Source organism: Ceratosolen solmsi, unplaced genomic scaffold, assembly GCF_000503995.2.
Source record: "Ceratosolen solmsi marchali unplaced genomic scaffold, CerSol_1.0 scaffold29, whole genome shotgun sequence".
In the NCBI taxonomy this organism is placed as follows: domain Eukaryota; kingdom Metazoa; phylum Arthropoda; class Insecta; order Hymenoptera; family Agaonidae; genus Ceratosolen; species Ceratosolen solmsi.
In genome coordinates, this window is record NW_011948417.1 from 2,083,480 (window position 1) to 2,097,606 (window position 14,127).

Sequence of the window (14,127 nt, forward strand, 5' to 3'; positions counted from 1 at the left end):
ATATATATATATAATTATTAATATTTAAATGATATTAATTATTTATGCTATAAAATAAAAATAAAACTTTGGATTTGATTATTTTAGTTTATATATATAATTTTAAAAAAAGTCATTATTCATAAAAATAGCAAATATTAAGAAATGTAATAAATGTAGCATAAATCATTACTTGAGTGAGCTCAGTATAGTACCTATAATGACTATATTTCTCTATCTATTTGCTAGGACCTAAAATTATACGATAAACTTTATGGAAAACATGGAGAGCAACTGGAAGATAGAAGCCTAACCATCTGCTCTGGAGTTGACTATACCAATATCAATTATCAACACGTCGTTTGTCCCGATACACATACGACCAAAGTATGTGTAATAAATTGATATAATTAAAAAATTCAGTTTTACATTTTACTTGATATTATTTTAATATTTTTTAGAGATTTTATTTTCAATCGAATCTAATCAGGGGCTGCATTAATTTTAATCAGTTTGTTTTTGTATTTGAATGAATAGTCCCAATTATTTATATTTCCTTATATGGTATATCTGTATTATATGATAAAATAGCAATTCAAAATTCATGTATTCTTTACATTAATATTTATCATAATATTATGTATCTCGTTTTTATATTACACACATCCATAATAAAAATGCAATAGGTAAAGTAAGCACAACATTTGATGATAAACATTAGTAAATTGTTATCAAAAGCTATCAATAATCAAGCGTGCAATACATTTGAATATAATATAAATATAAATATAAAACATACTATATAAATTTGATATAATATCAATTAATTTTATATATTCTAACATAAATAAATATTATTGCTATTCTTTTGTCAATTTTGTAAATTATTTTGTTTAATAATGAATTTATAACAATATATGAAAAATATCTTAGACATATAGTTTTTTACCTAAAATTTTTAGTTATATAATTATGTTATTATAGATCTGGTTGGATGGAATACGATCTATTACCCATAACGTTAAAGCCAACAATGTTTGTCCATTGACGTGCCTAAAAAAACAGTAAGTTGATATTTGATATGCGTTTAACTGCCTACATGGGCAAAACTATTATCATATTTCTTTTTAACTTTAGTCTTTTCTCTTTTGTCCCTTCTGACTCATATACTATGACTTCATTTATGTAAACAACTATATGTACTTCACCTATTCATCATTTTGTACTTTTAATTACTTGTTCTATCTTCCATTTTCGTAGGGCGAAGAAAAATACAAATACAATTTTATAAGTATGTGTAGCTACAAAATGTACATACAATATTTAAATTATAATGTATCTTATAATTAATATTTATATACTTTTACACTAATATTATTTTAGAATTAAACCACAAGGTACATAAAATTCGATTTATCCATTTATATTATTTTTGTTATATTAAAAAATGTTGAAAATAAATTAAACTAATATAATATTAATTATGACTTAATACTTATATTTGATAAATTTCTGATAAAAATATTATCGCCACTTTCAGATTATTCAATATATCAAAAATTCCTTTTAAAATCTTAGTTGTTTATAACATACAAACCAATTATATTTTCCAAATGTTTTAACTTGTACATACTGTTATTGCAGCAATTATATATTTTATTATAATTATAAAAATAATCATTATAGATGAACTATTTTCAATGTAAACCTTATTATCTTTGAAAATTTTTTTCATTATATCATGATAAAAATTAAGCTTATTCTCATTCGATAAACAATATCATAAAAAAATATTTAAAATACGAGAAACTTGCATATCAATTTGATTTTATATAATCATAGAAATAAATCAATATTTTAATGGTATTATTTAAAAATAGAACCCAAAATTATTTTTGATTATGTATGGATAATATATATAAATATTTTTGCATATATAGATTATTTGCAATAAGTGACTATAAAAATAATATTTAATGCTTACTAATAAACTAATATTATTGAAAAGGTACGAAGTAGTTATAATATAAATAATTTCTATAGTTGGATGAGACTTCGAATGCTTGTGGATCCAAATGGAAAAGTCCCTGTGAAGGTGGTGGCCAGAACATTTGCTTCTGGTAAAACAGAAAAATTGGTTTATCAGTGCCTTTCTGATTTAGGTTTACCAAGTGGCAAGGTAAATTTTGTCCAGCATATAAACATATTAAATGAAAAAAATGTAATGAAAATTTATAGTAAGTTAAGATAGAAATTCGTAATAGAATCAATTCCGAGAAAAACTAATATTAAATATCTTCATGTTATACTAAAGCAAAACAAAGTAATGAAAAATAATTTTAGTACCGCATAAGGCAATATATTATTATTATATTTGTAGTAATATTATGAATTAATTATATTGATCTGAGTATGGAATATATTAAAGAATTAAAATTAGTATAAAGAAAATTAATAAAAGTAGTTAACATTAGTGTGAAAACTGCAAATAAAAAATTTAAGCAATTTATATTAGATATTATTTTATAATGTTCTAATTAATAGTCCAATTAATAGTAGTTAACTCACAAATAGTAACGAATTATGCAATATCATCTCTATGACAATTTCGTTTAAAATTTGGAATTTGTTCCGATGCATTTATTATTATATTTAAGCTATTCAAATAGTCGGTACTTGAAATACTGTATTTTCCTATCTTAATAGTTATAACTATAAATATATTTTAAACCAAGTTGTATTAATTTGACTACAATTATATATATATATATATATATATATATATATATATATATATATATATATTTACTTTATTATTTTTAAATTGAAAAATTTTAAATAATTGAAAAAAATTTATTTTATCTACATTGTATAATTATGTAGAATTACAAATTACAATTATATCATTGCTAAAATTTGTTCTATCTTTTATTAAAAACTACTATTCCATAAAAAAGTATATTTCATTATAATGAAGCAACTAAATTTTCAATATATTTTTAGAATGACGTAATAGAACCGGATGATTTTACTTTTGACGCATTTTATGCACTTTATCATAAGATATGTCCAAGAAACGATATCGAAGAACTTTTTCAATCGATGTATGTAATATTAAAATAAAATAAATTAAGATAATTTTTAATAAAGATATACAAGTGACGATATTTATTTTAATAAATTTTACATAAATGCTACTGTACAGAATACAAGGAAAAGGTGATACCATTAATTTGGAGCAATTAATAATGTTTCTAAATGAAAAACAACGTGATCCAACATTAAATGAAATTCTATATCCTTTGTATGATGAAAAGCGCGCTACAGAAATAATTAACGATTACGAACAAAATGAAATTACTCGAACACAAAGTAAGTAATGCTTGTTCTAATTAATATTCATTTAACGTATTTAGTAATTATAAAATTCACTTCTTGAAATTATTTTATTCATAAAACGTTTGATTAAAGAAATTTAATCAAGATAAAATAACAAAGAAAAATACAAAAGCGTCATTTAAGTTATATTTTAATGATACATTATGAAAAGGATCATTTAAAATAAAATAAATATCAATTATAAAAAAATTTGATTGTATAATTTCATCTTTTGTTAATTAGAATATGCTCGTTAGTGAAGTTATATGCAGAGAAAATCAAATAAATAGTTGATATTATCTTGTGGTACTGAGCTGTTATGACCTTGTTAAATTAATAATAGAAATGATAAATAAATAATGAAAATTATAAATACATAAATATAAAGTATTTTTTTATTTTAATATTTTATAATTAATGAATTTACTAACTTTACTAACTATATACTAAAATATGTAAAAGTATTGAGTACATAGTGGATTAATTGAATTTGCCTATATTAAAAAGGATAATTTTGTATTCTTATATTTTAAGTTATAAATATGTTCTATCAATTATACGGAATATGTTAGATTAAATCAGAACTTATCAGATATGATTAGACCGTTAATAGTTCTGTAGAAATTTTATAATTAATATTAACTGTGTGTGTATTTAACACAGTTATTATGTTTCAGTTGTATTAATGAAGTGTGTTAATTAATTTTTATTAGTACACATTTACTTTCTATTAACATTCTTAATTTAAAATAATGGTTTCCTTTTGTATGTATTCAAGATAGTTTATAATATTATAATAGTACGCGATATTTTTTTAACATCAATTGATCGAAATTTTCGCATTACAATCTTGTATTTTACACAGTGTTTGGATAACTCTTTTTCAGTATTTCAGTCTCTCTTAAAATACTTGATAAGTGAAAATTATAATTATTATAATTCGCCATAAAACATTTTTTTAAACTTTATGATATAAATAAAAATTATCCAATATGATATACATATCGGATAACATACGTTGATAAGTTATAAAGATAAAGTAAATAAACAAAAAATATTCTATTTATGTGATTATTAGCCGAAAATTAAACTCAATTTCAAAATAAGTGCTCTAAAAATAATAATCTTATACAAAAAAAAATATTTGCTAACATTACAGACTTTATTTCAATATGATAATATTAATAGTTTAGTTTTATATAAAATAGCATATACAATTTAATATTATTATAATACTATTACAATGTAAAAATTTTGTACTTAATTATTGTTATTTAAATATTAATGTATTAATTATGATACTCATAGCTCAGCAACTACAAACTCTATATTTATAATTGTGAATAGGTCTAAATTATTTGACATTTATTCTGATTTTTATTGTAAGAATATATAAAAATATACAATTTATTCAGTTCATTGAAATAATTTAAATTTAATTCTCAAATCTATGTATATCAATTTACCGTCAGTATATCAAAACTTTTCATTTTGAAACAAGAACAAAATGCTTACAGAATGTATGAGTAAAGATGGCTTCATTCGCTACCTAATGTCTGACGAAAATGCACCAGTTTTTCTGGATCGTTTGGATGTTTATATGGATATGGACCAACCTTTGTCACATTACTACATTAATTCCAGTCACAATACGTATTTAAGTGGACGACAGTTTGGTGGTAAAAGCAGCGTAGAAATGTATCGACAAGTTTTATTAGCAGGTTGCAGGTATACTACGAAAAGTATATAAATGAATATCAATTCAGTTTAAAATTTAATCCACATGATTGCATAGAAATGTTTTTAAAAATATACATATATTTAAAAAAAATTGCAATCAATAAATTTGCCTACGTAGTTTTGCATTAATTAATTACTATACATTCATTCGTGTCGTTATAAAAAGAGTTAAGGTATTTTTCACGAGCACTGTATATATGTCGGATATTTCATAGAAATAACGAAAAATAATTCAATTGTCATATAAAAATACATGAAATATATTAATGGCTTATGTCATATTTGTAAGGATAGATTTGATTTTAGGTGCATTGAATTAGATTGTTGGGATGGCAAAGGGGAAGACGAAGAGCCTATAATAACTCACGGCAAGGCAATGTGCACCGTCATTCTTTTCAAAGACGTCATATATGCTATAAGAGATACCGCTTTTGTAACTACGGATTTCCCATTGATTCTTAGTTTTGAAAATCATTGTAGTAAGGCACAGCAATATAAATTGGCTAAATATTGTGACGAAATACTTGGCGATTTGCTTTTGAAGGAATCCTTGAAAGATTACCCGGTAACTTAATATTATTTTTGTAACAAAATATAGTATTTCCCTTGCTTGCAAATATCTAGATTAGTTCATTATATAAAAATATTAATAAATTATAAATTTAATACATTTTACATATATGAATTATAATTTAGTTAGACGTACAAATAATTTATGTATAATTTTTTTTAAGTATATTTTACGCTAAATTATAACACTCTTTACTTGGTGATTTTTCATCATTTGATAATCAAATTAATTTCTTTCTCTAAATTAAATCAATTAATATATAAATTTGCAATATAATTTTAGTTAGAACCAGGGGCAGCACTTCCACCACCAAGCGCATTAAAACGAAAAATTTTAATAAAAAACAAAAGATTAAAGTCTGAAGTCGAGAAGCAGGAACTTGAACTATTCAAACAAGGTCAATTTATAATAGAAGATGACTTTAAAGAAGATGCAAGCGCGCCACCAACTGTAGCACCAATTGTCGAACAACAATCGGTAAAGGTAACTGCTGAAGCTCATCCACCATGATGCATTTATTTTCATAAATATAAGTTTGCATTTGCATACATATTTATAAATATGAACTATTAATCACATACGTATACATACATAAACCAACGTACGTGAAATTATCTTAAAGAATATAGCTTCATGATACTAAAACAAAACAAAAACCAAAAAACAGCAAAATAATCGACACATCTTTAAGTGAAAACTATTAAAAAATTTTGTGATTAATCTTAAAGCTTTCTTTTAAGAAATGGTAATTTTAATTTTTAGGATGAACTAACTAATGATCCAGTGGCGGCAGTAGCGACAGGACAACTGAAACTATCACAGCAAAGCGAAAGCTTAGAATTAGCAGTTGTACAACCATACACTGGTAGTACAACCAACGTACATCCCTGGCTGTCATCAATGGTAAATTATGCGCAGCCCATAAAATTCCAAGGCTTCGACGTTGCAGAACGTATGTCCACGTCAATTTAATTACAATAATGTATTCATTATTTTATAGTGTTATTATGGATGATGTAGCTTTTATAAATATCAGGGTAACGCAGGTTCTTCATATAAATTGTAAGAAATTTTCTTCCACTTGTTTTAATATTATCGCTCAGATTTTCATTCAGTTTATTTATTAGTGATGAAATTCATGCTAATTAATAGAATTGTTTATACTGTTTATAAGAATTGCATGCATATTGATTTTATTTACAAATTGTCGAGCTATAAATATTTTGATTTAATTCATAATACAAATTTATAAAAATACTGCAATAAGACAATCAAAATATTTTTAGAAAAGAATTTCCATCATAATATGTCTTCTTTCTCGGAGGCAACTGGTTTAAATCATTTAAAAACGTCGGCTATCGAATTCGTGAATTACAATAAACGACAAATGAGCCGGATTTACCCGAAAGGTACTCGAGCTGACTCGTCAAATTATATGCCACAGGTTCGCACGAATATTTGTTTATATAATTTTATTAATACTTTTAAGAATATAATAATATAAAATATTGCTGAATATGTTCTTTTTAGGTATTTTGGAATGCAGGCTGTCAAATGGTTTCCTTAAATTTTCAAACTTCTGACTTGCCGATGCAACTAAATCAAGGAAAATTTGAATATAATGGTTCATCGGGTTATCTATTGAAGCCCGATTTTATGCGACGATCCGATCGAAGCTTTGACCCGTTCGCTGAAAGTCCCGTTGACGGTGTCATTGCTACACAATGTAGTGTTCAAGTGAGTGGATTTTAAAATTAATACATCAGATAGATTTATTATTATCATAGTGACTAATAAGAGGTAATATAGTAAATTGTCTATTACATACAATATGTCGAGTCAATGCAAACATCATTGTATAGGTAATAGCTGGACAATTCTTATCCGATAAAAAAGTTGGAACATACGTTGAAGTTGAGATGTACGGTCTTCCTACAGACACAATTCGAAAAGAATTTCGAACTAGAACAATACCAGCCAATGGTTTAAATCCTGTTTATAATGAAGAGCCATTTTTGTTCCGAAAGGTTGTATTACCGGATCTTGCAGCATTGCGTTTTGCTGTTTATGACGAATCGAATGGTAGATTACTTGGGCAAAGAATAGTTCCTCTTGATGGACTTCAGTCAGGTTATCGGCACATAGCGCTCAGAACGGAGGCAAATTTTCCAATGTCTTTGCCTATGCTCTTTTGTAATATTGACATAAAGATTTATGTTCCAGATGGCTTTGAAGGTAATTTAATTTCTTTAACAAATTATATGCTTTAACAATAAAAAAAAAAATAATTATAGATCCGGTAAATTTGATTATTATATGCATAGTGAAAATCTTTTGAAATTGTCAAAACAATTGCAGTGTCAATTCATAACTCTGATATTAACTTAATTTTGTATATAAATACAGTTAATTGTTTTTATAGTTTCTTTTCAAGCACCTCTTTATAATAAATCGACAAACATTATATTTCTTAGGCTATCTAACATATTATGATGATGTAATTTTGGACTTTTGTTTTTATTCTTTCAATAAATTATATTTATTTATTTATTTGATTATTTAGCTAGATATATGCATAGTAAGTTAATTAAATTAAATTATGTTAATGATATTTGAAATCTGAAGTCGAAATATTTATATAATATTTATTAGAAAAGTGTTAAAAATTGATTACAGAATTAATGGATGCATTATCAGCTCCAAGAACTTTAAGAAAAGCAGAAGCACCTCAGCAAACAAAAATACGTGGACTTGGAATAGAAGAAAATGAGAACAAAAATAATATGGAATCAATTCCATCTCGTTTCTCTGAAGTGGCAAAGCCTAGAGGTATTTTTCTCTTCTTGTTTTCTTAAATATTTTATAAATATTTATATAATATTTTATAAATATTAATATATATCTATATATATATATATATATATATATATATATATATATATATATATTAAATTAATAATGATTATATAGAAGAGATAAATTTTGAGCCAATAACAATTGAAATACTACGTCATGAAAAAGGCTATATTAAAATAACGAGAAAGCAACATAAGGATTTAGAATCTTTAAAAAGAAGACAACAAAAAGAAAGATTTTCTATACAAAAGCAACAATGTAGTGCAATAGAAAAACTAATTAAAGGAAAAAAGTAAGTCTATTAAAAATCATTGTAATGTACTTTTCGTGTTCTATTTATATATTGATAAATTATTCATAATTAATGTACGATTTAACGATCACTTAGGATATCATGAATGAACATCATTCCAAATTATGTTCTATTCGTTAACAAAATGGTTTTCAATATAATTCATAATAATATGCCATAGATTTCATTATATTTTTTTTTTTTTTTTTTTTTTTTTTAAATGCCTAAATTTTTCTTAATGAAATTTTTAACTTAATTGTTCTTTTTTATCTATTTAATAGTTATATGAACAGAATAAAAAATAAATTTAAATTTAAATATAAAATAAATTCGTAAAGTCATGTAAAATGAATATATATATATATATATATATATATATATATATATATATATATTATTTGATAGCAAATAATAAGTTATGCATCTTTAATAAAGTATTTCTTAAAATGAGACGTAGACTGAGTATCCACTTGGCAGTAAATAATTTTATTTGTAATTTGGAAAGTCACTGACAAATGAACTTCTTAATTTTACAGTCAGACAGAGTTATCACGCGATCCAATTGTACGCCAAGCTGTTTCTGAACAAACATCTCAGTGGTCCCGTTTAGCAGAGCGTCAACGTCGCGAGGAACGCGATCTAATTCAAGTTCACTTAGAGGAACGTAAAGCGCAGTTACGAAAGCTCTGTAGTATGGCTCAATTAACGCAACAGAAGCAGTTAGTTTCAAGACATGAAAAGGAAATTAAAGAGATGAATGCAAGACAGGCAAGACTGTCGGTAGAGAGCATGCGTGAAGTTATGAATGATAAGACTTTGAAGACAAGAGGAATCAAGGAAGGCAGGCTTAGAGAGAAGCAACAAAATAACACGAAGAAATTTATGGAAGAAAGAAAGGTCGCACAAATGGTGCAGAACAGGGAGAAAGATATATTGAAACACATACACGAGAAACAACTCGAAGAAGTGCAGAAGGAAATGAACGGAGTAAGACGAAAATATTGTTATTTTTATTTCAAATTTCTCATCTTAAGAACAATTATATGCACTCTCATCATATACTTTTCAAACAACTTTCATATATATTTCTGTTTATGCGCACACTATATTTATTCTTACAAATATTTCTTTTATATTGTGATTAACTATCATATCATTTATTAAACTTTTCTTATTCGCCTTAACATAATTATTTTTTCACACATATATTTTATATAATTACATTATTTGATCGATGCAATTATTAAATAATCTTTAATAATCGCACTATTAAGATAAGGCTAATATTAATAATCAGTTTTTTCAATTATTCATTCTTAACTTGTTCTTTAAAATTTTAAAAATAGTAAAACATGTAATTCTCATAAACTATGTAATAAGATTCATATATTATATTTTTTTTAATTGAATATAAATCGGAAGTAGTAGATACGAAAAGAAATAAAAATGACTCTATTTTAATAATATAAATTTTAATCATTTATTCTTCCAGATAATGGACATGTATAAAAATGAAGAAATGGAATATGAATTAGGACCAAAGAAAGAGTTTTATGCATAACGCATTGTCTTTCTAAAGTAATAAATCGATTATATATTGGCAGAACAAACATTGGATCATAATATAATGGGATCAAGTTTTATGGGTACATAATAAAATAAAATAGATTGTAGTTTAAGAATGTGCAATATGAGAAGTTGCACAAATCAAAGTACCTAGAAACGCATTATGTTTTTATTTCGTACTATTTTTTTATAAAAAAAGTCTCTCATGAAATTTAATGAAAAAAAAAAAAAAATGGAATAAAATAAATTAAACAAAAAAAAAGAAATAAAACGTAGTTGTTTCTATGAAAAAATTATGGGTGGCGCAAGTAATAGTCGAACATGCGATGATGATCTAGTCAAGTGTTATTTTCTGAAACGAATTACATATTTTAGTATTTAATGAAACGATAATTAAATTTAGAAGGAAATATATTATGTACATGTATATGCATTTACGTACGTATATATATATTTGCAATTTGTTATCACATCGATGATAATCATATTTTCCTCAATATTTTATGATATTGTCGATTGTTGTATTCTATATACAAACTCATACTAGCATCCTTTAAAACCAATATTTTCTAAAATAATCTATTATCTTAAATGGATTGATTTATTCATATATCTAAAAAATTGATTAATTTTATTTTATTTCGAATTAATATTTCTTAGACTATCAGATAATTTCATTTTATATATTTGTATTGTAAATATTTTAATATAGTTTTTAATGATCTCAGATATAGTATTTATTGCTAAGATAAAATTAAATAATGAAAATTATAAAATAATAAAACATATATTAATTGTTATTTCATAATAACAAAATTAGATATTATTAGTTTCATTCTCATTCCATAAACATGGAGATATATTTATTATTTACAAATCGCGTTAAAATCAATTTAAATCATACAAATTATTAATAAAAGTTATTTTATAATTTTCTAGAATATTTAATTTTATTTAATATGCGAAAAGGTTTGACTGTATTGTAGCGATGTAGTGTTTGTTATCAAATCCCTCGGTATATTGAGAAAAATTAGTAGAATATAAAATTCAAAATATTCTATGAATTACATTAGCATATAAATATGTATTCCCTATTTTATATTCTATTATTTAAAAACTCTTTCATAATGTGACAAAATGTTTATATAGTTATAAATTATTTATATAAGTCAAATCTGTAAAAAGGTTGTATGGCAAATTAGAGTTGAATTATAAAAATATTTTTAAATAATACTTTGATAACGTAATTTTTGTGATATTGTACAATGTTATTCGTGTAGATTTTTTGACGTTGTTGATATCACATACAGACATTAAAATATTGTTAATTAAATAGTACTATACACATTAAGAAAATTACTGTTGTAGAGTATATTTATAAACATTATACTGTCTTTATTTATTTTCAATACTATTATAATTATTTATTGAAGAAATGTAACGTAGAATTTTATTTCATTCGTTTCAGCTTTAGCAAAAACATTGTATTTATGTTAAGTTATGGTATTGTAATCAGTTTATATACATAATCACGGTAAAGTGATCAAAGATTGTCAAAAATTGTTATCTTTTAGTCACCAATTTTTGGGTACTTAAGATTTCTAATTCGAAATGTGTCAAAGAATTTTCTATGTAATTTAATTATTCTTGATTGAAAAAAAAATATTAATCTGACACTCTTTTTACTATAATATAAAAATTAACTATTTATATAAATTTCTGCTCTTTAATGAATATTCTTTTCGCGATATGCTTTAATATTTATAATGGACAAAAGCAGTTTTTATATAGAAAGAATATATTATTGAATAGTCAATTACAAAAATAATACGTATTTGGAAAGTATATTACTTCCAAATAATAAATCATAAATTATTAGCATATATTTATTCTGAATAAAGAAAAATCATAGAAATTATTAAATATTTTACGACTAATGGAGTGTATTTATATGGGATAAAAATGGGCTGAGCAAATTTTATTAAAAAATAAATAAATCAAAGTTCTAAATCCGTTATTATTTTTTATCCTATTCCTATTTCTATATATATACAAGTTATTCTTATAAATAATACATGTAATGTAAATTTTTATATAAATGTACTTATTGTGTCTCCTATTAATATTAAATAAATGCAAAAATAATTCAATAAAAAGTAATAGTTATCATGTATTGTTAATTAATAGTATATTCCGTATAAAAGAAAGAAATGTTCCATATATTTGTTGCTATTTTCATAATTGTCATTAAAATTTTTATTCAATTAAGTGATTTTTATAAAATACTGAATAACAGTAACAAGTTTTCGAGAAGAAAATAAATATTGTGTATTAATATAATAAGATAAGTATAAAGGAGAGGAAATGTTCAAGAAAAAAGCATTCTAAATTTAAAAAAAACAACAGTTGAATATTTAGTAAATACAATTAGTAACGAGTTTATACGTTACAAAAAATTGATTTAATTGTACTATCTTGTTTAAAATTTTGATTACTTAAAATAATCTTATTAGTAAAAATGTTTGCTTTTCTTATTCAATATAAAAGTAATTAACGTCGAACGAAAATAGTACCCTATCAACACTATTGGTTTCTATCTGCAAATGTAATGGAAATTTTGCATATGAAATATGTAATATTCAGTACTCTGGTACTCATTACTCGAAATAAATTTCTAGAAATAGATCACTAAATGCGTTGAACAGTGCCAAGTTCATGTGGGACTCGTTCATGTGTCGGTCTCATCTAATAACGTAATTAAGTAATTAATTCTACTAAAAACATTTAAAGTATTAAATAAAATGTTTGGTTAGAATAGATATAAATAATACATATATTACTTAATAGTTTCTGAATATACTAATTTGTTGGTTCGTAAATTAAATATTAGTATTATAAAACGTAAATACACAGTGCACTCATATAATGCGAAAGAAAGGTAAAATTATGTTTTTATAAATAACTATATTTTATAAATTCTCGTACTCCTGTTCAGATAAGAATTGGAAAGTAGAAATGAAAAATATAGCAAGATATTTTATTTTTATAATTCTTACAGTATCAAAAACATACATCAATCCATTTTATTACATTATGTATAATTCAAGCAAGTAATAATTAATTGCGGAAGGAATTAATTAAATAATCGAAGTTGGTACTCAGCATTAATTAATTATCTACTTCTCTAAAATATTAATCCTGTGACTGTCTCTCTCAATCAAAATGAACTAATTCCATAATTTAAGTCACTATTGAGTATTAATTAGCTCTCCAGCCAAAACATATAAAAACCTTTCAATTGTCAAATAGGTTGGGCTTATCTTTCATTATTTTGATATTTTCATATAATTAATAGTTCCTTATAGTTTCATCATGTAATTAAAATAATTTTTAAATATAATATTTGTTTTTATTAAATAAAAATAAAAATTTTTCTATTAAATAAAAAACTATTGTAAAATTTATATAATGTGTATATATATATATATATATATATATATATATATATATATATATATAATTTTGTTAAGACTTTATTTTAGATTTATTTTACAAACATTATATGTTATCTTTAAAATTAATATAGGTTAATATTATAGATAAGCATGTGGAAATGATAACAATTAAAAATTATTAAAACTTTATTTACATAATATAAATAAAAAAAAGATTCCGTAAAAATATAAATACTGATTTAATAAAATCAAGCCTTAAATTAAATATGTCAATTTCATTTTAGTGTATA

The 14,127-nt window shown here is 23.5% G+C and overlaps 1 protein-coding gene across 1 annotated transcript in view; it reads left to right on the forward strand.

The window, feature by feature from the left end:
• LOC105359615 (1-phosphatidylinositol 4,5-bisphosphate phosphodiesterase) overlaps positions 1-10,592 on the forward strand; it is a 28,474-nt gene extending 17,882 nt beyond the window's left edge. Inside the window, exons 4-19 of the mRNA XM_011496242.1 lie at positions 229-366; positions 964-1,043; positions 2,023-2,158; positions 2,983-3,083; positions 3,185-3,351; positions 4,875-5,085; positions 5,404-5,662; positions 5,951-6,151; positions 6,431-6,620; positions 6,955-7,112; positions 7,199-7,405; positions 7,531-7,903; positions 8,345-8,497; positions 8,639-8,816; positions 9,353-9,803; positions 10,309-10,592. Of these exons, the coding sequence (XP_011494544.1) occupies positions 229-366; positions 964-1,043; positions 2,023-2,158; positions 2,983-3,083; positions 3,185-3,351; positions 4,875-5,085; positions 5,404-5,662; positions 5,951-6,151; positions 6,431-6,620; positions 6,955-7,112; positions 7,199-7,405; positions 7,531-7,903; positions 8,345-8,497; positions 8,639-8,816; positions 9,353-9,803; positions 10,309-10,377 (3,072 nt within the window). The 3' untranslated portion in view covers positions 10,378-10,592. The remainder of the gene's footprint in view (positions 1-228; positions 367-963; positions 1,044-2,022; positions 2,159-2,982; positions 3,084-3,184; positions 3,352-4,874; positions 5,086-5,403; positions 5,663-5,950; positions 6,152-6,430; positions 6,621-6,954; positions 7,113-7,198; positions 7,406-7,530; positions 7,904-8,344; positions 8,498-8,638; positions 8,817-9,352; positions 9,804-10,308) is intronic.
• The last annotated feature ends 3,535 nt before the right edge of the window (positions 10,593-14,127 follow it).